The sequence below is a fragment of the Solea senegalensis genome, linkage group LG3 (assembly GCF_019176455.1).
Source record: "Solea senegalensis isolate Sse05_10M linkage group LG3, IFAPA_SoseM_1, whole genome shotgun sequence".
NCBI classification, from domain to species: Eukaryota; Metazoa; Chordata; class Actinopteri; order Pleuronectiformes; family Soleidae; genus Solea; species Solea senegalensis.
Genome location: NC_058023.1, coordinates 20,288,115 through 20,311,908, shown reverse-complemented (window position 1 = coordinate 20,311,908; position 23,794 = coordinate 20,288,115). Strand labels below are relative to the sequence as shown.

The following is a 23,794-nucleotide window of genomic DNA, read 5'->3' as shown; positions in this document are numbered from 1 at the left end:
CATCATAAAAAAATCTCTTGGAGTCAATGGAGCTGATGCATGATGATTGGAAGGGTTTAGTTGTGGGGGGCACGGCATTTTCTACAAAAGGAGCAGAATGCAGAATTTATGTATTAATAACTTCCCCTGTTTCAAAGACGAGCAACATCTACTGTTCCATCTGTCCCGACATAAAACAAATCACTCCCTATGCGAGGTACGGCGATGTTGCCGGGTGACTTGAACTCCAGACACCGCTACTGACAAACTCAGTTTTGCCATGAGGAGCAGATATTTGCGTTTGACCGTGGTTTGAATTTAACAGACGTGTTTTACATTTAAAAGTTATGCACTCGTCAAAGGTTTTCATGCAGGCATGAAAACAGACGTTGGTAAAAGAAGTGCTGATTCAAGTAAAAGAAAGTTAGAACAGGCTCTGAAATGTACTTAATTATAAAAGTCAATGGGAATTTTGAAATTCAAATCTATAAATACCCCTCAATAGCGTAATGAAAAAGGTTCTAGGCAAAATAGGATAGCTTTCGTCATTGAAATCTCTCACGTGCATTAGAATTAACAGTAACATTAATAGGACTAGTTTGAGAATGTTAAGAGTAGGAAATACACATATTTGTTGAAATGTAGGGATTGAAAGTAAAAAGTCCAGGAGAAGACTTGAGAGTGTTGCTGGTAGTGGTGCAAAAACTCCCGAAGGTTTGGCCCAGGGCCATCTGTCTGCTTGTGCATTTACTCAGTGAATGTCGTGGCCCTTTAGAATGTCGATATTATGTGTAAAAAGATTCTAGTTAGACTCGCTCCTTTGAGCACATCAGAATTATGTGTTTCAGTTGCTGTCATTAGTTTGTGTCTCTCACTAAAGTGATTGGTTTTATAAGTAACCAGTTGCTCTTATATTATATCTTATTATATTATATCTTATATGGATGGCAACAACTATACTCTATCCTCCACTTTATCCTCCACATGAGGGTCACAATAGCAATAGCAAGAGTGCTAACCACTACACCAACTGTGCAGCCTGATAACAATGATAATAGTTATATTTGAGCATAACGTAACAAAGAGCTTCTACATACTGTGTATTAACCATTACAGGAACATAAAAACATAAAAAAAGAAAATGATAATATACCAATACTGTTCATTTAGGGCAGCTGTGGCTTTGTTAAGCAATGTATATATACTGTATATACCACTCAAAATAATGAATGGACTAATGACTACCTAAATAATTGGGGGTTAGTTAGTCTTAGTTATTTATTATTAGTTTAATTATTGTAGCCTGACTTTATTACTTAAAAAGTAGTATTACATTTGTAATCGATTATTTTAGCCCAATATTGTTTATCAATATTCACAAAGTAGTTATTATTCATTAATTTGTATGAATAATTCAAAAATAACCATTTAAATAATTAGTTGTAAATACTCTCATTTAAATGTAAAATTTAATTTATCACCCCTTATCACGTTAAACATGCAAAACAATGCTAATTTAAAAGTAGTGAACCAGATTATAATTAGTTACTCTTTACACTCCATAATAAATGGAGTCATCACTCGCTGCAGCAGAAGGCGAATTCCCACTTTCTTACAAACGTGCCGCATGAGTCAAATGTTTACCTGCCTAAGTGCTCGCTCTATAAGGACAACTGGTTACATTTTAACAATTGAAATGCTAAAAGCATTCCAGCTTTTAACCGCCTCGTACTCCGCACAGCGTTTCACCTGAAGCCAGGCGTTTTCGTCCCCACACACACGTGCACGTGTTTGTTCAAGGGAAGGTTGAGCTCGACGGGTCAAATCATCCATTCGCCTTCAAAGGAGGTCCAAAGGTTAGCCGGCCTGCTAACGGTTAACCAGAGCAAACAGCTGCAGCTCCTACTTTATGGGCTAATTAATGCTTAGACTGCAGGGTCAGCAGAGCAGCAACGCCTATGTAACATATGCACACGTTTACACTGTGTACATCAGCGTTTCCCAAGCCTTTTATGTGCGCAGCCACTTAGTTAAAGATGACAAACGATCCTGACCCAAATTCACAGTTTAAAATGTGACAAGAGCAGTTAAAGTCGTACATTGTGTTATGTCTCTGACTATTTTCCCAGCAAGCGTGTCCATGTGGGCCCCATACCGCTTACAATCGGGCTTACAATATGGGTCCCAAGTGGGTTTGTCAGTGGTTTCTAACCTGGGTTTACCCACTTAAAGCCCATACACACTTAGTTCCCTTTCCAGACTACCTGGGTGCTAAGTGGACAAAATATGCAGGTCCCATATGATTTCAGTAACATGGGCCTAACACAAGAAATCCATATTTGCAAACACTGGTGGGGCTGCAATGAAAACCTCATACAAAACACGCTTCGTACCCGTATTGTCAGCCTGAATGTAACCTGCATTGGACCCACATGGACATGCTGGCTGGGTTCGCTGCTACTTAATATTTTGAATAGATGAACAAGACATTTCCAAGACGTATGATTGGTAACGACGGCATTTTTATTCTTATTTTAATAGTATTCTTTAATTTTGTAATTTTAATCTTATGTTTACTCCTACTTCTTCCTATAGTTTGTAATTTTGTAATTTCCAAAAAAATTGCTGTTACAACATTCGTTACCTTTGTACACTGGAGCGCTGTGACGAAAGAATTTCCCGCAAGGGATTAATAAAGTATTTTCTTTTCTATTCTATTCTATTCTATTCTATTCTATTTAAGCATTTAAAGAAAAACGAACGAAACATAATCACATAAGGCCCCAATTTTTTTTATTATCATTATTATTATTATTATTATTATTATTTATTTTTTTATTCGTGTGGTCCTGATCTAGTCTCTGAGAGTGACTGGACTACTTAGGATACTTAATGGAGATGCATTAGACACAAGGACATATGGAATTATGGAATATTATATCCATCGTCAACTGCTCATCTGAAATCGGGTCACAATTTGACAAAAAAAGGGGAATATATCTATATGTATATATGTATATATCTATGTGTGTATGTGTATATATATATATATATATATATATATATATATGTAAATAAAGATTTAAAATAAGCATTTTCTCTTCAATCAAAACTATCAAACCCTTGACAAATGTGTTCACACAATGCTGATCAAGACATCGTCTCCACATGACTTTGTCTGTGTTTCCAAGCTCTCTCCCACATTTTGTTCTTGTGCAGTGCACAGGAAGTGGTTCATTTTAAGCCACCTTTGAGCAAAATTGGAACAAACCTGCTCCATGAAAAGGGCTCGATATGGAAATGAGACATGGCTGAAACGCCTCCCGTGCAGACACATCTTTCAGGGCACTTAGCTCCGTTTATTTTACCTTGTTGTCTTTTTTAGTTTTACCACAAAGAGTAAGCACAAAGTTGCACAGACTGACAGGTTACACATTTATTTGACAGCTTTTGGTGGGATAATCCTAATTCCTGGGGACCCAGTGTGAGAACCCATGTGGAGAAATGAAAAGTCTGGTCATACTGTGAGGCAAACCATCTTGTTCTGGTTCCTGGATCTGCACTAGATATGCACATTTTGTGGCCTGTGGTAGGCAATACGATACGTGGAATGCAATGGTGCCTGATGGGTCGAGCCAGGTTTGGACAAATATTTTTAAATTGTTTCATTCACACTGGCTCGGCCAATCTAAGCATGTGTGTAACCAACCCAAGCAGTAACAATGGTAAAGTTAGCCATGACAGACAGACACTCTGCTAAGCTACGATAAATACTGTCCCAAATTCAGTTTGTGCGGTTAGGGTTAGATTTAGAAATTTGAAACACATTTGGGAGCATTACTTACACTTAGACCAGTGTTTCCCAAACGTTCCTTCTGGGGATCACAACCCAGTGTTTGAGAATCACCGCTTTAGAGCAAGTTTATTGTCAAAAAACGTAGCAGGTATTTTGTATGAAGCCAGAAATGGACGTTGATATTTTGTACCACCAATTTGTTCACTTGCAGTTGTCATACATGCAGTGATTTAAATTATTGCTTGTACTCTTACGCCCCTCTTCGGATATGTTTGTGTGAAACTCCTTCTCTCCCCTCTGTGCTCCCCTATCTATGAGCAGCAGACTGCAATGTATGAGTTTGAATCTGCGGTTTAAACCATGTGTGGTCTTTTTGTACCATGCCATGCTTTCAGGTGCACATCACAATGGATTAATGTCTGAAATAAGTGCAAACGTTGTAGTGTGCAGGACTTAGTAGTTTTTAATTGTCACCTACACAGTGTAATAGTTGCTACAATTTCAACAAAAGTGCTTAAATTGTGACTTTATACCACATTTACTAGTCAAAGACATGATAAATGAGATGGGAATATTGCAAAAGAAAGCAGCCAAATTAGCAGCAGCAGCAGCAGCAGCAGCAGCAGGAGAGAATAAGCTGCTGGTGAGTTTACGGTCTCTCAGTCTAGACACATGTTCTAAATGTTTACTTTCACTCTCTGAGGCAAGCTGAACCGTAAGAGAAACACACAACAAAGGAATGAAACAGTGAATGACATCTTTATGGCTCCGTGGTTAATATTAGCATCAACACAGATAGTATAGTTTTTCCCAAACACATGCGCCAGCCAGTACTTCTCAAAAGTACAACACAAGTGTAAACGACAATAAATCCCGGCTTTGAAAAGCTGTACATATATACCCAACAAATCCACACTAACTGAAATTCATAGAATTACAGTCATTTTAGTTTAAATCATCGCTTTAATTTGGACAAACTTAAAATGTAAAGGTCACTCTTGGGATGACTGAAAAAAAGGGAAAGAATGTCCAGACACACTTCCAAAATAATATTGTGTCCATTTATTGGCTGCTTATGGCCTTACCAAATGGTTTCATAATAATTGTACAGAAAACGAGAAAATAATGCAAGCAGAATAAAACAATGTGCTGCTCTAAAGACATGAAAACATGGCCCATGATCTTCTCGTCCTTTAAAAACACAAACATGTGTGTCTGTGATATAATATAATCATTTTTAAAATGATAACTATTTTTAGAATAGTAATAATAAGACATGTGGTTGTAATTATCACATTGTTAGTATTACATTCAACATGAAATTACACATATATAAGCTTGTTCGGTGTTTATTATTCACTTAATTTGAGAATTATTTCTCTTTTTTTGACATTACTAGATTTATTTTGCATCATGAAACTTTTTTATTGGGAAGGATACACCATTTCATATCAAAACAAGCACTTTTACTTTGAAATCCTTTGAAATATCATCATGAATATCTTAATTGTGATGGCATGATGAACTATTGTTAGAATTTTAAACTCATATTGTCATAACGGGACAGTTGTGTTTTTTTTTTTTTTACTGGACCGGCCCCCTCTTGACCAGACTAGATGCTCATTGGCCCCAGGTCATTTGAGTTTGACCCCCATATACAGGATCTGGGCTGCCATAATCACATACTATGTGTGTGATTGGTGTCACAATATTAATGAGTAAACACCACACAAAACACTATAAATGGGCAATATCAAAAGCAATTGGCTCCTACACCGGTATTAACGTCTGTCCTGGGCGATCCAGATTACCTGAAGTTCAGGTCGGAACACTCGCACTGAATTTGTCGTCAGACCTGAACACAGAAACCACATTCGGAAATGGTTTTAGAATGCATGTGGCCACATTCCTGGGCGTGCATGAGCACAATCTGTGCTCAAGGATGGATTAGAAACTGCCTCCTCAGCTGTCATCCTCAATCCCACAGGGTTTTACACTTATTGGTACTCGCACGTTAATTTAATTGCAGCCACTGCCACAATGTTAACACTTATCACATTATTTATTTATTTTTTTAAGTAGAGTTTTGGTTTTGAGTTCTCTCTCTCTCGCTGTCACACTTTTTGGTCTTATTAACAGATATGTTAATGTGATGTGTGTGTGTATTTGGGAAAAAAGTTTGCGAGAAGACAGATGTGATCTCCTGTGGTCGCGGGAGACGCATCCGGGGATGCATAGTAATGCCATGTATGGTGCACGCGGTGTTGTCCGCATGCAATCGGATCACTGAGGATGGATGTTAAAACCAGATCTGAACTGTTTCTTACAATCCCACATGTGACTGCAGAGCAGTAATTCACCTGGGAGACTTGAAACATGAACACTGAGGAGCGCAGTGGGAGAGAGGCTGAACGGACTGGTTATATTTCACACTGATAACAAACAGAGAGGCTGAGTTCATATGGAGGACTTACAGAATTATATAAATGACTTGTAATTCACTTTTCCGGAGAGGGATGTCAACAGTTGTTGTGTTGCCTAGCAACACACGTGTTTATGTGCACTATACTGTGCCCAACACTGAGATGTGTCTCTCCTTTTTGCATGTGTTTTTGGGCTGCAGATCCAGAGGAGTCTGTTTCTTGTCTGACTTACAATTGCTACATGAGGTACAAATAAATGTAGTGTTCAGCGATGTGTCTTTATATTGATTTTATTTCTTACTTTTCATTTTCTTGACAAAGCCACTTCTGTGAAAAGTTCTCCTAATGAAAGTGGAACCTTGCAAATCTGGTCGCTTATTGCCTCCCCCCTACAGTAAACATCCATCCCTTCATTGTCTACCACTTTATCCACACTGTCGTAAAAACCCACCGCGGGGTGCGTACTGTATGTAGTGCCATGAAGCAATTCATGTTTCATGCAAGACCTCCTGATTCTGAGGACTCCACGTAGGTGGCCTTGACCTTGAAGACTGGTTTTCTACTAAGAATCAGTAGTGGGAGTGGAGACGGCACCCAATCTCCCCGCAACGAGACATTTAACCATTTACAGTGACTCGGAAGCTGTTAAATTAGCGTAAAGATCCTGCATAGTTCCACTTTGAACTCACAGAACATGATCCATAATCCACGGTGTTGATCATTGAGTCCAAAGTTCTTTTTCAGAGTCAAAACATATTTGCTTCCAAAACCTGCTTGCGTTCACTTTTTGTTTTATTAATTGTTTGTCCTGCGTGCAACATAGTTTAATATTTGTGACTGACAATCAGTTGCATGCACACATTATTCCATATGAACATACAGTATGGAATAAAACTGTGGGAAAATGTCACTACATCAATATGTCACATGTAGATTCCTTTGTTTCCAAAGCAGGAACAAATGAACAAGATGAATGGTTTCCCACCATTGTGAAATACAGCAACACATTTAAGGAGGATGTTAACCACTGGTTGAGCGAACACGAGGAATTGCTCCATGACAACAATCTTGTTGCCGTGAATAAAGATTTACCTTCCAGTCGCAGATTAACCACACAGACCAATGCAGGCAGCATCCATAACCATGACAGGTGATGTTCAAGTGTAAAACTGAGTGACACATGTGGGAAGCAGGGCAGCCACACCAAAATAATAAATAAAAAAAGTCTACAGGAAGTGTCTGATCTTTAAACAGGAGCTGAACAAAAGCTTGGTATGATGTCATATTTGGAAAATGACCAAAAATTACAAAGTCTTCAGGTGCCAGTGCCAGTACATTCATTCCACTAATTTTCATTTGAATGAAACTCGTTAAAATGATTGATTGGAGGCATGAATACATCAAGGAAATCCAATTAAAATTCCAGGTGGACACGCCAATTTGTTGCACCTCACCGTCTGTATGTTGCACAGATAACGCCAGTGGAATAATGGAGGTGCAGCTAGAAATCTTGCTCCCGTCAAGTCAGCCGATATTTAATCCAGTTCATGTGTAGATTTGTAATGGAAGTGCAATAACGAAGTGAAACGAAGGAAACATGGCCACCGTTATGAAAGAGCCAGAAAAGGGTGTTAGTGGACCGACTAATGCATGCGTAGAATATAATAATCTTTTTCTTAAATCCCTTTCCTTTAAAAATAAGGGACCAATCACAAATGGCTAGCAGCTTTTGATGGTCGCCATCAACACGGCGACCATCAAAGAGCAGCTGTCTTTTTATTTACCCAACTTTTGCTCGAGCTCATCCGAACAAAAGTCGTTAAACCCCATTACTAGATATCCTAGAAAACCCCAACAAGCACATTTGTTGACACAATTTCCGTTGCTCTGCATATGTCATCCACAGGTGTATCCACTTGTATTTGTCACGCCTCTTGCAAGTGGGAGGTCTCAGACTCAAATGAGATTGAGATGCACTCTGTGGTCCAAAATTCATCCAACTCACGTTCATCAAATGATAGCACGTGGCACCTGTAACCAAATTATTCACCCCTTCAGAAGAGAAACCGGATCATTTTTAGAGTTAATCATCCGTTTCATCTGCTGTTAAAGACTGGACTGAATGCTCCGCCCAGTTTCCCAGCAGATGGCAGATTTACTTACTGAAAGAGTTAATCCAGATAAACCAGTCTTGTTAAAAGGTTTCCAATGTTTTTACGAGTAAAGCAGAAGCAGTTCAGCAAGATAAGAAGGTAAGAAGGGAATCTTACCGGCCTCAAAGTCTTTAAAGTGCCACGTTAATTGGACTCATGAACACTGTGATGATTTATGGTAAGATGTGGTAAAGTTCTGGGTCTTTGAACATGCACCTGGATGAAGAGAGCAACGTTCTTTGTGAATGAAGGGGAACCAATAACAAAAGCAACCGCGAATCCTAATGACCAAGTATTTTGCTCCTGCACTTTTGAAGTGTGGACCGCACTGATCATGCTAAGCTCTGTGGGAACCTGTGATATCACTGCAGCGTTCATTTGACCAGTTTGAGAACGGGTAAAGTGAGTCCGTCACTCTGAGACACAGTGGAAAGTGCTGTGGGACAGTTCTACTGTGGTGATAGAGAGGGGAGCGGGGTGAGAGGCCCACCTCTCAAGATGGGTGGGACTTTTTGTGAATGGTGGTTTGTACAAGGTGCTCAGCAGAGCGGAGGCAATTTTCTCTTTTTGATCAGAGGAGGACGTCTGGAAAGAGGCTGTCGGGTGGTTGTAGAACCTGAGAGACTGGAGCACTGCATTCTTGGAGCCACGGAGGGATTGGCTTTCAGCTGGCTTCCACCTGAGCACTCCTCACTTTGTTTGAACATAACTTGAACTGCTTGAAACTGCCCACACAACTGTCATGCTAAGATTCTTGCAAAGCCCTTATAGGGCTGAGCAGCAGACAGAGCATCCGAAGTCATGAACAGTGGAACGCCCTGCAACATCAAAAGCTGTGAAAGAAAGTGGAGAGGGGTCATTGTTGGAGGAATGGGGTAGAAGGGCTTAAAGAGTTCAATGGGTTTCATTAAGGCTTTTTCTGGAAAAGGTCCAGATGAAGTGCAACTGTGGCTGTAGATTTTATTATTGTCAGATTCATTTTGACACTTCAAGTGCACCTGTTTGTATATTAATGACTTGTACTCCTATCTAACTGTTTTTGTTGTATTAAGTAAAGCTCTAATAGGACTGTTCAATATTCATTTGTAATGGTACTTAGGACATAGGGTTGAATACATAATTCTCCAACTGTTTAACAAATATTCCAAAATTTTATTTACTTTTTACAGTCTGTGCATAGTGAAGCATGTGATATATATGATTTCTGGCTGCTGGGGTATCGTATTCAGTAGTTTACCTTTCATTTATAAGTAACTGCACCTGCTCCTACACTATTGCCTTTAGTTTGTCCACTATCCAACACGTCATTGTCTTGAAAATGTGTCTCGCTGCAAGGCGAGAGTGCTAACCACTACACCACCGTGTGGCCCCACACCGTAAAGTAATGCCATTATTTATAATTCCTAAAGATGAGGAAATGAAGTAGTAATATTAGTATAGTAATATTAGTAGTAGTAATATTGTGGCTATAGGCCATGTATCATGTACAGTATCATGGGCATGGGTTGCCCTGCTTCAAACGTATACAAGCTGAGTTTAATTTAGACAAGAACAATCAATATCACAAAAGTTGTCAAGAAATCAACCTTCCACTTTCAGGTAGATTTCAGTGTTATTATTTATTTATTTAACCGCATAAGCACATGCAATGACAAAATGTGACTGACAGTGTTCAGTCAATAATCAGCATCCTCCTGTCTCTGTGTGTGTGTGTGTGTGTGTGTGTACACTCCATTCCGAAGGTTTCCTTCACTGCTGCTTGCATTCCTCATGCAGGGCTCATCCGGTGTTGACATGGACTCCATTACTGTGTTTTGAGCCCACTGACATTCCAGCCAGAGCTGGCAAAGAAAACACCAGCTGTTTGAACTGATCTGCTGGGTGTGGGGGATTAGGGACATGGAACTCTCTTCTTAAGGCCAGCAGCTGGCTGAGCTTACAAGCACCAGGAACTATACGGTTTTCCCTACGACATTCCCAGAGCTGCTGGAGTACTCAGCTGTTCAGCTCGGATCCAGAGCTACTTCCTGTGTGTGTGTGTGTGTGAGTATGTGTGTGCGTGCACACGCTGCCTGTTAAAGGCCAAAATGAAACAGGACCTCAGTCAAATACAAATCCAGGTTGCATCTACATGTTGTACTCTACTTCTTTTGAGTTGTAAAAGTGCAGTCTAAATATTATACATACAGTGTGTATAAGATGTCTTTGCACTGAATAGAAGGAAACATTTGATTTGAGGTCCTATGGATGGAATGTGTCAGTGTGTGCATGTGTGTGTACTTGTTTACGTTCATATTTTTGATTTAATCCTTGCACAAGTATCGTAGTAAATCATTGGATGTTATCTCATGTTGTGATCCTCAATCTTGTTTTAAATCCTTAACACGGAACAACACTTGAAGCTTGACTTCAGTTCAAATCACAATCTCAATATATGTCAGAAAGCTTAAACCCTAATATAGATGACTTGATTCACACATGAACATGAGGTTTAGCTGCTGATGTCTTGGGTGGGTATATTCTTTCCACACCCATGTGGTAGGAGGACAGTAGCAGAAGGTGTCAGTGGTCTGTGTTATTTTTATGTCAGGAAATGCCAGTGTAAACACATGCAAACATATGTGTCCAGCTAATTTAACTTTGTTATAAATGGAGTTGTGACTGGAGACTGATGCAGCTGAAGCAGGGATGTGCATTTCTAGCAAAAATGCTGTTTGTGCATATTGTGCCGCGAACGAGACACATTCAAAGACCCTGGTAAATTGAATCACTTCTGTGGGATCGACAGTGTGTTGAGCCTAGAGGAGCAACTTCACGTTACCTCTTACATTTCACACTTCTTTTCACACACGTGAAGTCCACTAACTAAATGCTTGCACCCCACTGACTGTGTACAAAACCACCCTAATCGCACACAGCATACAATATCAACACAATACACAATTGCAGTCTTGTCAGAGTCTTTAAACTGTTGTCATTAAGCCACTGTGTCATTGTTAGTAAAGGACATGTATGATGCTGCAAACTTATTCCTGCCCATGATAGAAAGTGGAGAAACATCATTAACCTCTGCCTTTCTGCTCTCTTGCAGCCACAACAAGTCGTGAAAAAGCCTGCTCAGGTGAGAAATCCACACTACACACAAACATAACACACAGTTACAGGCTATTCTGAATAAAGCACCAGAGACAACCTGCATTTGTATGTACCATTGACCACCTATCCAAGCTCCAAGATGTTTTACAGTGCAAATTTATAAATCGCTATCTCGCCTTATTTTGTGGTCCTAATATATCGGGTCACGCTGACTTTTTTTGTATTGATGGAATGATGCTGAGACTTGGAAGATGATCAGTGTCAGTAACTGTGCTCGTAGCCAAAGCTAACACTATACCGCTGGCGCTATGACTCAAACCCTGGCCCAGTGAGAACTGTGGCAAAAGTCACATCTCGCAAATGCAGGAGTTGCTCTTGAGAGTTATTTCTGGTGCTCCGGGTGAGAAATTCCAAAGCCGGCTGCGGTTCTTCCACTACAGCGCCATTCACATGTAGCAGATAATTAGATGTCATTTTGTGTCGCCAGTGTGAGTGCCCACATCAGAGGGCCAACAAAAGCATAATGGTAGTAAGTGAGTGAAACATGACACAGGCCCACTCCCACCCCCTCACCCCCAGTATTCTCTCACACTCCAGGAATCCACCAGCCTCCCTCCTCTCGCTGGTGTGGGCCACCTCTTGGTGTGAATGCATAACTTGCCTCTGATTTGTGGCTGTGTGGGAACAGTGCAGAGGTAGTCGGGAGGTGCTGTGAGGCCCTGGGAGCTGCGAGCTATAAAAATGTCATTTAGTTCTCCCCCGCTTTGATAGGCTGCTTTATCTCAGCAGCCCTTTAACCACCACCACCGTCCCGTACACAACCTCAAACCCCCTTCCACTCCACTGCACACGATTGGACGGGGTGGATGCATGACCCAGCCGCAAGCTACAACATAGCACGTCCACACTGCCCACTCTCTAGATGAAGTTTCAGCCACTGCTATGGCTACCAGACTCAGGTTGACTGTGCCCTGGAGAAATTCATGTCCACAGCTCTGCAGACGCGGTCAGCAACAATTTTCACACACAACTCAAACAACATACAGCAATGACGAGACTCATTGCAGCTCATTGTTGAAAGGAATAGTTCAGGTTTTTTTTTTGAAGTGTGGTTGGATGAGGTACTTAGGACACATGCTTTGCACAAACAAGGAAACATTCAAGATTCAAGCAGTGAGTGGAAAAAGCAGCAGCCTATAAATCAAATCATTTTTTCTGTGAACAGCCAGTCCTGGTAGAAAAGAGAATAACAAAGTGAAAGCAAGGCTTCTCTGTCCCTTACATACACATGTAGGATATTTCATGTTTGACCAGTAGTCACAGTTGGTTGGCTCAAATTCAATTTAAACGTTTTCATTAATTCCCCCTCTTAAAAAATACAAACCACATACATTATTTTTTTTTAAAAATGCATTTATTTTAACAATAACATTGGAAACATGATTTTCCCTTTTGTGTTAAAATGTAACCAAACACAAACCTAGCTGCCATAACATTTAATAGTTTGCAGGGGTGGTGGTTTGCTCTTTGTCTGAGGCTGCAAAACCAAACCTGACTGAGTATTTTTCTACTTCTTTGCCTACTGCTATCTTGTGAGTCTCTCTGAGAAAATGCAACTAACTAGCTGATTAACAAACTAATATTTTTTTTTATCACAGATTAGTTTTCAAAATTAAAGAAGTACTTGTTGGGTCCACAAAATGTTTTCATTCAGAAACTTCATTGATGATATTTTCAAATGTCTTATTTTGGCCACACATCAAAATTGATCTTAAATAGTGATTTCTTGGTAAATAAAACCAGACACTATTGACATTTAAGGAGCTGAAAAATGTTGTCGTTAAAAATCATTGAAACATGCAAATTGAGTGTGAAAAAGTACCCTAACCCATACACTGATGCGAAAACAAATCAACATTGAGATTCTCCGACTGATGTTATCATCTCTTTATGCTCACATCCAGAGTTCTACGACACTTGAAGTTTTATCTACAGAGACCATTAAAAAAATAAATAAAATAGCTTGGAATAAAGTCAGGATGTCAACGTGGACCCCATAAGGGTTATATTCGGGATGACAATATGGGTCACCCAAGTGGGTTTGTCCATGGTGTCCATTGCGGGCCCACCCGTGTTTGCTCACTCTAAGCTCTTGCCCACTTTGTACCCTTTTCCAGGCTAATTGGGGTACAAAGTGGGTACTAAGTGGGCATGAGCTTGAAGTGGGCACATTTTGCAGGTCCCATATGGTTTCAGTAACAAGGGCCCCACAAGGGGAGCCCGCAAACATGGGAGGGGCCACCATGGAAACCACAGACAAAACCCGCTTGAGACCCATATTTTGGCTGGGTAGTGAGGAATTCGGTCTATTGCCACTCTTGTGATAGATGCTAATGCATTTCTTGGATCATTGAGTAAATAATGAATGTGAAATGGTGTGAAAACGGTGTACCTTTGAAGGGGAGGGATGACTCGCTGTATTTGGTGTCGTATCCACCCCATCACCTTTTTCTCCTCCCTTGCTCTCATTTGCCCTTGTCACACATGGTAGCATTTAGTGGCCCATTGAAGGCTGCAGTGTGTGAGCACTAATGAATGGAGCTGGAGCTGCAGGATGCAGGAGGGCTTGGGCAGCCAACGTCTGCTGAATGGGAGCGCCGCCACGCTCTGGGAAAGGAAGTAGGATATAAATTATATCAGTTAGCTAGCCTCCCGTTATAAAATGAAGCCACGTGGAAAACGCAATCCATTTCATTTGGCGGAGAGAGAAAAGGAAGATCTGTGTGTGATCACAGTGGTTACTGTATACCACTGCCCTTAAAAAAGGGAAGCAACATTTTCTCTAGGAAAAGATATTAACCAGACAACAACCTTTAGTTTTGGATCCAAACCTCTGAAGTGTAGGGAGATCTTGCCTTGATTCTATATAGATTCTGTCATGTAAACATTGTTTTCTGATTGAAAAAAGAAATGATAATTTTTAGGTATGTACTATCCTGATCTTAGCCAATTATAGTTCACATCCAGTAATGTGATTGGTTGTTAGGTGCGAGATAATGACTCGTATCACTGCAAAACAGTGAATTATTTTCGTTTAATCTCAGCAACACAGTGAAACATTTATAGTAAAAGGTTGTCAGAATTTTGGCAGCACCATGGACAGCGTCATGGTCAGTCTGTTTTGTCCCACTTTTGGCCCTTTTCCACTACAGTTCCATATAGTTTGCACATTCATATTATCAGTATATAGGTTGGTTTATGTTTTAACGTATTGCTACTTTGGCAACCACTGCACAGTAACTCAAACAATAGAAATTATAAATGATATAAAAGGTTCTCATAAGCTCCTCCATACAGTTTAGTGGATACAACAAGAACGTCTGGTAATCCATTTATTTTGCAGCTTTCACTGCCTGTTATAAGGCCTTGACATACAACTGTAAATGGCTGTTATGTTGTTCTGGTAGTTCTCCATCAGGGATGACTCCATTTTGTCATGCACATGACCATTTCCTGTCAGAGGTTAACCATTCACTCTCTGGCGGCCTGGCAATTAACTGCTCGGTTAACCTTGTGAACAAGTGAGTGGGCAGATGTGGTCGTGTTTGTCCTCACCTTTATTTGTATGTTTCCATGCACAGTAACAATGAGTTAAGTTGAAGCCATTTAATTGGACCACTGGCCTTGGCCTGGTATACAAGCTCAGTGGTTCCCAGACTTTTTACAACCAGAGACTTTAAGTACCACCTGAAAAAATATTGAGCTCTCGAAGTAACACCGTGATCGCCAACATTAAAATACAGTGGCGTAAATAGGCCGACCACAGTCAGCTATGGACTCTTCACAGGAGGCAGATTTATTCCCAATAAGATCATTTGCTCTCTCATCATCCTCCTGTACACTGGTATATTGAAGATAAGTTAAGATGGAGTGAGAGATAAGGTCACTCTCATTGTTATTATTCAACTTATTGTTAACTGATTAACTGTTTCATTTTCTACACACTCCAGTTAAAAATCTCTCAGCTCCACTCTGTTCACATACCCTGGTATATACAGTAGAATGGTATTTCTGATTTTCCTCCAGAGGAAGTACCACCAGAGGAAGCTTGCATACCACTTGTGGTACATGTACCACAGTTTGAGAACCATGGCTTTAATATATATGGGTCAATGCCTATAAGCCAGAAACTGTGAACATGCAATAGCCAAGGATGGATTACTGAAAGGACCTTAGGAGGCCCTGAAGCCCAAGTCTCTGCACTACTATCCTGATATTGTTACTACTACATCATTCTTCCTAATATTATAATGGGGCCCTGAAGCAAAATATCACTAGTTATTATGTGATGCCTTCATATGGCCCCTTAAGCCCCTTTTCCACTAGCGTGGGACGCCTCACCTCGGCATGGTGCGGTTATTTTGCGTTTCCATTAGTGATAGTACCTGTTACCTGGTAGTTTTTTGTTGTACCTGCTCTGGGAAGGTTCCAAGCGGGCTGAAGCAATATAATGCGTGACATCATCAGACTGCTGGCCACTGATTGGTCAGGGTTCCATCACAGGAAAGAGTCATGAGCAAGACGTACAATGCGCACCGTAGATCAGTTACAAAGACTTAACTATTCTAAAAACGTGGGTTAATCTCCGACAGTTACCAAGGAAATGTCTAAAATCTCATCATTTAACAGAGGAGTCTGGTGTATTTAGCGACAGCATTTCAGAAAGCAGCGAGCCGCATCACAATCCCTGCCGCTGTATTTCAGTGATTGTGTCAGACGGAGTCTGTGCTCCGGTCATGGAGGAAGTGCTGAACAAATCTTTTTAATTAAACTGCTTTACAAGTCACGAGTCACTAGTTTGTGTGTGTCGCATGTAAAACGAAAATCGCGGCAGTTTCATGCAGCCGTGCAGTGATGACTCCGCCCACGTTGAGGAGATTCTATATTATAATGGAAACACAACCAAACTGTGTCAAGACACGGCTCATAATCTGTCCCAGGCAATAGCAATTAGATTCCCAACTGCATTATACTGTCATGTACTGACTGATCATGTTTTTATTCACAGGAAGAAGAAGAACAGGAGGAGGAAGAAGAAGAAGAAGAGACTGGAGAGTTCCAGGAGATGGACTAAGCTTCCACACCATCAAACCTCTACCTCATTCAGCTGTCAGGTCTTTCAAAGTGGAAAGACTTCCTTGACCACTTATGTTTGTCTTTTTCCTACGTTATTTGACTTCAGTTAAGATTTTTCAAATATCTACTATATCAGTTTTCAGTCCTTGCATGCGTCCACACTGATCTGTCACTGAGCAGGCAGCAACAGTTCACCTTTGATACATATTTCCACACGCGGTCATGAACATCAGAGAGTAATTCTGCTGTTGCTAGCTCCTGTTGGCTAATCACAGACATATTTCATCTCCATCATTCAGAGGCAGACTCACCATCAGACCTGTACATCAACCTGATACACCTCAATGAAAGTCATGGAAACCGAAACAGGCAGCCGTTATGAGTAAGCGTGGCCCACACCCCAACAGTTAGGGTTTGTGGCTGAGCTCCTCAAAACAGTCACAGCAGCAGACGTAGTCACACACCCCCACCACGGCTGACTCATTCTCCAGACTTTGACAGGCGAACACAGACTGCGACCGTCGGGTTTTATGTTACGAAAATGAAAGAGCTAACATTTGCTGTTCCAATATTTTAGCCGTGGCTCAAAAACAAAGGAACCACAGTGACCTTTGGTCTGACGTAAACCCAACCCAAACTGGTGTCGAACCGCCAAAGACAGGGAGACATGGAGATCTTCCCTCAGGGCAGTGGCTCATCCATCCTGTTTGTGCGCTAAAGTCGTTAGCGTTAGCTTTCCCACAGAATCCCCCTACATTATCCCCACCATCCTTCTGTGCGCTCTGTCTCTGATAAAATGGCTTGCGTTTACAGTCGTACTGTGAGTTCACATTGAACACGACATCATTTAATCACATCGCCTCTATTGAGTTTTGGTGCAATTGGCATCTATTGAACGAGGACCGTGGGTTCTGAAACCCTGCGCCAGAAAACCCATGTTTGCCAGAAAAGAAGAAAGGATGATTGGTTATTTTTTTTTCACCATTGCTAAAGTTACTAAAGTTTGCCACACCCTATCTTTTGTGGAACGTATCTTGGAGCTCTGGGTGAAATGTTGTCCTCCATTCTTGTCAGCAATGCCGGTAAAACACGAATGACTTTATTACGACAAAACAACACGCAATTTTAATATGACAACAGCGATCACGACGTCGCATCTATCGTCTGTCGTCGCATCTATCGTCTGTCGTGTCTGTCACATCATTTTCAATGCACCGCTTAAACGTGAGTTATTTGCCCGTGCATTGACTTTGTACATAATTTTGTTGCGTGACAAATTTCAATTACATTCACGCACCAAAGGTGGTGAATCGACCCGGGATGGTTTCAATTTAGCCTGCTCCCTGTCACTGATGGATTTATTCACCTCACAGAAAACTTGACACATCTCATTGGTATCCCACAACAAAGCTGGGACTACTGATTTACATTAATATTACCTTGTGTATGTATGTTAATAGCATCATTCAGTTTGTTGTTTGTGCAGCATAGCTTTAAAACTTTTAAATCCATCATTGATGTCACACTGCAGAGAAATCTCCTCAGGCATCTTGCTCGGCAAAAAAAAGGAGAAAAACCTCAAGAAAAACCACAAGAATAAAGCACACATTACCTCTGGACACACTTGATAACATGGATTTCGCGGCAGTGTGACACTGAATGACTCATCTCGCACTGTAACTCCAGGGAGCCTCACTTTAGAGGGAACCTGATGATGTTCTCTGGTCACTGATATGCAATATCGTCTCATGATTTCAAACTACCTCTGACTCAGCACAACCAGCTCCTGAACACTGTTGCTAAGCACACATACACATCCTTGAATTACAATATCTTTGAATATGTTAATTGTATAATATTTACACATGTGGGTCTTTAGAGTCTGTCTCCACCTGCTGTGTTGACTTAAGGCCCATTTATACTCTATTTTCATCTGTTCTATGTCCGTCCGTCCGTCCCAAACGTTATCGCTGTCACTGTCGCCCACATACCCCCATACATCTTTTGCATTGGTATGGATGGGGCACAATACTTCCTCTTGAGGGCAGTGCCGAAAGCCAAGTTGCGGGCATCAACAAACATGGTGACCATTGAAGCTGCACCATCTTGTAGAGACGCTCTTTGAATCTTTCCGCCAATTTTAAATGCCTGTATAGACTCTTCTTTTGTTGTTTTTAGTGTTAGTGGTATTTCCCTGTTCTGTCCATCATCGTCAGATGTGCTTCTGAGCATGCACAATGACGGACGGCGATGAACGCAAAGTATGGATAAAAGCCTCCATCCGTCTTTGTCTTTTGTGTAGAGCATAAATGGGCCTTTACCTGACATTTCCTTTTGCCCTCGTTCAGGCAGGAGTCATTATTTTTCAAATACTGAAAACACAAATGCAGCTAACCTACATCAAGTACTGTTTTTTTCACTCTCTCTCATTAACCCCCATGTTAACATGGTTTCAATGATCTGCAAACTGGGACCTCCATTTCTGAAGTGTTAACTTGAATTTATTTTGTATTGATTCACACAACAGTTTAATAAGGATCAGGTGACATGATATTACTTCAAATATTGTCTTTTTCTTGCTTTTTTTTGTGGCTTTGATGTTTTGATGTACTACCTATATATATAGTATATGTATGTATGTGTATATATATATATATATGTATGTATATATATATACATATATATGTATATATATATATATACGTATATATGTATATATACATATATGTGTATACATATATATATATATATATATGTATATACATAGTACAAGTATGTACAATACCTCAAATAGGCCGCTAAAAAACGACAGTCAGTTGATGAATACCTACCTCCAGTCTTGAAAAGGAACAATTTTGCCGGTTGACTTTCATTGTGATATAATCTCTATTAGTTTCAGTTTCACTTCACACATTGTGTACCAGATTAGTCAGGTTTCCAATCTCAGTACATTTAAAGTGACCTTCAGGTTTTGGAACAGACATGTGTTGGATTTTTGTGTATGTCATTCATGAAAATGTTTTCTTGTTTTTAATTAGTAGACGTCTAAATATACTTGATTAGCTGTTTTGTGTACTTCACACAAATGTGATTTTCTTGTCTTGTTACATATATACATATGTGCGTGTATATATGTATATATGTGTATCTATATATATATATGTATATATATATATATATATACATATATACTGTATATGGTTAAACCAGATGTGTATGGAATTGCTTTTCACTTAGTGATAGACTGTCATTTCCCATCTGCCATCATGGCAACCTTTGAAAGGTTAACATGGTATTTTGAACTTTGGCCAGAGGTAGAACCTCAGAGGAGCTGCAGCACATCAACCTGCTGTCACTTGTGACACGGACGACTAGTGTAACAGAAGTGGTGGTAAACTCTCTCTAAAGAAAGCCTGCACAGTGTATGGAACTGAAGAAGTTCCTTTGTTTATGGCTCACATTCAGCAAGCGATGCTATCTGTGATTATCATTATCATTATCAGCCTGTATTTGAATGTGTTTTAAGGACGAATCATAACAGGGAGTAAAGTATTTTGTAATTGTTATTGGCCATTTAAGTTCTTCAATCAAAAAAGTAGTCAAAAGACCAATCTTTATTTGACAAAATGCATGAAACATATTGACATTAGAATTAGCTTTTAATAATATGTACTAACAGAGGCTACCATCTTGCGCTGTCATGTTTCTACAGCAGCCTGGAAGGGAAAAGCATTAAATGTGTTTTGTATTTTGAATTGGACGTTTACTATGCAAACAAAGATGAATGCCCTGACCCACTTAGCAAATGGAGGGATTAGAGGAAGAGGCCTCCATTTTTGCAGTGTCATCATTAGATGTCACTCATTTTCACACGCTGGACCTTTAAAAGTAAAAGGTCCTACTGCAACTTTTACGGCTGGTAGCATGAATTTCATTGAGAGTTATTATATTTAAATATTGAGAAACAAAATTAGAGCAAATCTAAAATTTGTTACCTGGTAAAAATTTGAGGGACTAGATCTTCAACAGCTACGACAACAATAAGAAAGATGAATCTCTCCCTCACGAACTGAAATACAGGACCCAAACATTGTGCAGGTAACTATTTTTGATAACCCAAGCAGTTAAAAGAGAGAGAATCACAAGCTGCTGTTATACAAATGTGTTAAACTGTGTGCACGTGTCAAAGCAGGTTGACCAGTGGCTGTGAAATAATGGCTTTGAAACTGACAGGTTTCATCATTTTAACAATTAGAACATACTAGGGATGAGGTGATGCGATATACAGTATCAATATCTGTCTAATACTCATCAAAATTCTATTTTTTTGTCATCCTAAATATCACAGAAATGCTTCACTAAGCACAGACTGTAAAGGCCGTATCAAACTGATCAGTATTTGTAGCTACTCAAAGTTATGAGATCAGTATCGGACACCCCTACTTATCATGTGACCTGTATCTGGATCAGTGGATTGGCTTAAATGGGTAATTTAAAAGTGTATTTGCACCCTGAAATTCTGCGAGAGGCCTCTCTCAAAACATTTAAGACTGTATCATCAGACCATGCAATGGTTTTCAGAAGTGTGTGGCCTCTTTGGTATGTAGTGGGTGAGACTGACTGACCATCTGTCAGTGTTGTATGGATGGTGAAGTGGAGCTGGTAATCAGAACCCACTGAGTCTCTCTGTGTTTCTGGTGGAAAATAGGGCACTCTGATGGTCACTTGAGGCACATTATGCTGTTCAGCCTCAACTATAACCAGGCTATGGCCAGATTCACCGCCACTGCAGAGTAAATTAGTTTTGGTTCTACACATTCCACGAGTGTTTGTTAGGTGAGACACGTGGCGACACCGTTTGTACTCAGCATGCGGTCACAACACGACCTCAGAGTCTCACCTATAATGTCACAGTCAAGGTCAGGAAGGGAAAATCACTCTATACACAGAATATGCATTTTGTTCATAGACTGTAGACTTTCGAACTTGGGGGTGAAAGTTCAACCTCGAACCTTAAAAGCCCGTTTGAATACAACATATACTGCACAGAAGTGCATCACAGTATCTGAAGTGATAACCCTGGCTTGTAAGTGCAGCTTGGACTTTAAATGACCTCATAGCCTATCAGAAAAAAACAAGACTCAAGTCTTGGATCCAGTCACGTCTCTTTTTTAACTTTGCGCAAGCCTGATGTTGGCTGACTTAAACTTTCTGACATGTCAGGGAGTCATGTAAGCGTCCAACAGGGCGTGTAAATGACTGGTCAATGGGTGCAAGGTTGCAGGTGGTGTCTTCAGGGGGCACTGAATAAAATACTAAATAGAAGGCTTTAAGACAGAAGTTTGAAAACCAGTGAGTAACATTGTGTATCACTGTGAGGGGCCTTCTTTGTGTTCTTTTGTTAGAGAATTAACATACACCAACAAGGATGTCTGTGATCCTTTGTGAACAGGGTGTAGCTCCTCTTTAATGCACCAGGAAATTGACTGCAATCACAACACAATCCAATCCATGCCAGGTAGTATATCCAGATACAGGTCACACAATAATACCAGGTTTAAATGGTGCCCACTTGGCTCAACAAGCTCCAGGTTTTTTTGTCCTTCCGAGATGTGAACAGCCAATGTTCTCTGGAGGGGTCATTAACCCTAGAGCTGGGCAGGTTGACCATAGAAGCCACTGTTGATGAGCATTCAGTCTTAATGAAGTGGGTTTTCTCTTCATGATATCATGTTCTAGTACAATCAAATGCACACTACTACCTCCAGAAAGGCCTATACTTATACCTCAACTTCAAAAAATGAAATACTGTTTAAAAAATTCAGGTGTCTGAGAGCTTAGGGAGAACATCTTAAAATTTTATATATATATAGTTTATTTTTGTGGGGGATACATTTTTTAAGAATGTTTATTTTTTTCTCTGCCTCTCAGTCACCATAAGGTAAGACTGGACATTTACACTTTGAAAAGGCATTTTCTTACTTTCTTTCTTTATGCAATGTAATGTAGTTGTAGTAGCTGTGGGGTTAAGTGGAGAGATTACCCAGCTCTTGCTCTGCCTCTCTCCTCGTGTATCATCGTACCTTGTCTACAGTGTCTAACTTTTATCTTTTATCTTTTAACTTTTCTCTATCCACCTAATATTCCTCTCTTTGTGTTCACTGCATTTTTTTTTTTTGCTTGCTTGCTAAACAAAGTCTTTATAGATATCCACTGTGTTTTATTCAGCACAATAAAATGTATGGCATCCATAACACAGGTGTTTGAGAGTTTATGTTCTTTTTAATGTATAAATGAATTTAACTAATGTGTCTGGATTAAAGGGAGATTTGGGGAGGGTTTGTAGTAGTGAAGTTGTATGTATGTAGGAATAACAATGTTTGACATTTTTATTCGGGTCCCCCAACAAACTTGCCCAGCCTTTTAGTGAAGATTTATATGTATACGTTTCAAAAAAACATACATAAAATTAGGTTTTAATTAAATCATCATAAACATGTCTCAGAAATGACTCAATTACTAATTAGGTTTGGGTCATGAATGATATTTAGCATCTTTAAAAAGTGGGTGAGTATGGTTCATGTGGGAGTGGATGTATGGGTGAGTGTATGAACGTATGGGAATGTTGTTTTATCCGTTCGATTAACATAATATAGCCTTACCCATTTATTCCCTATGGGGGGGGTCACGAAAACAATGTATGAAAGTGGTGACCAGCGATTGTATTTGCTCAAATACTTGAGACAATAAAAGGAAAGAAGGGAAAGTGATAAAATGGGTCAGATTAGACTGAAAGAAGGTTAATAATGTAGATAAAGAATGCCAGTAGCTCTTGATTTCATCTGTTATTGTAGTAATATTTGCTTCTTGCACTAAGTGGAGGAATGTTTGCCATCAGGCTCCACATTCCTCTGTCATTTCTCCCATTTGTCCAGTGCAGTGAATCGCAGAAGCTGGAATGAGGTTTCAATCACATGGTTTATAAGCGTCATCCTTCATTCACTTAATCTGTTTCCATTGCACTTGGTTTTTAATTACATCAACATATTCTCCTTTCTTACGAGTAAAAATGTTTATGCAACGTGTCAAGACTTTTGCTTTGGTTTTTCTGTGTTTACGTTCATCTTATTTTGGCGGGAAATCCAAAATATATCAAAAGAGAATTGTGGAAACCCACCATTTATCGCATGCCTCTTTTGTTTGCCAGTCAA

General features: G+C 40.0%; 1 protein-coding gene across 1 annotated transcript in view; it reads left to right on the top strand.

Annotated features, from left to right (window-relative positions):
- hmga2 (high mobility group AT-hook 2) overlaps positions 1 to 19,199 on the top strand; it is a 43,130-nt gene extending 23,931 nt beyond the window's left edge. The window contains exons 4-5 of the mRNA XM_044020321.1: positions 11,443 to 11,472; positions 16,516 to 19,199. Coding sequence (XP_043876256.1) covers positions 11,443 to 11,472; positions 16,516 to 16,581 — 96 coding nt within the window. The 3' untranslated portion in view covers positions 16,582 to 19,199. The remainder of the gene's footprint in view (positions 1 to 11,442; positions 11,473 to 16,515) is intronic.
- The last annotated feature ends 4,595 nt before the right edge of the window (positions 19,200 to 23,794 follow it).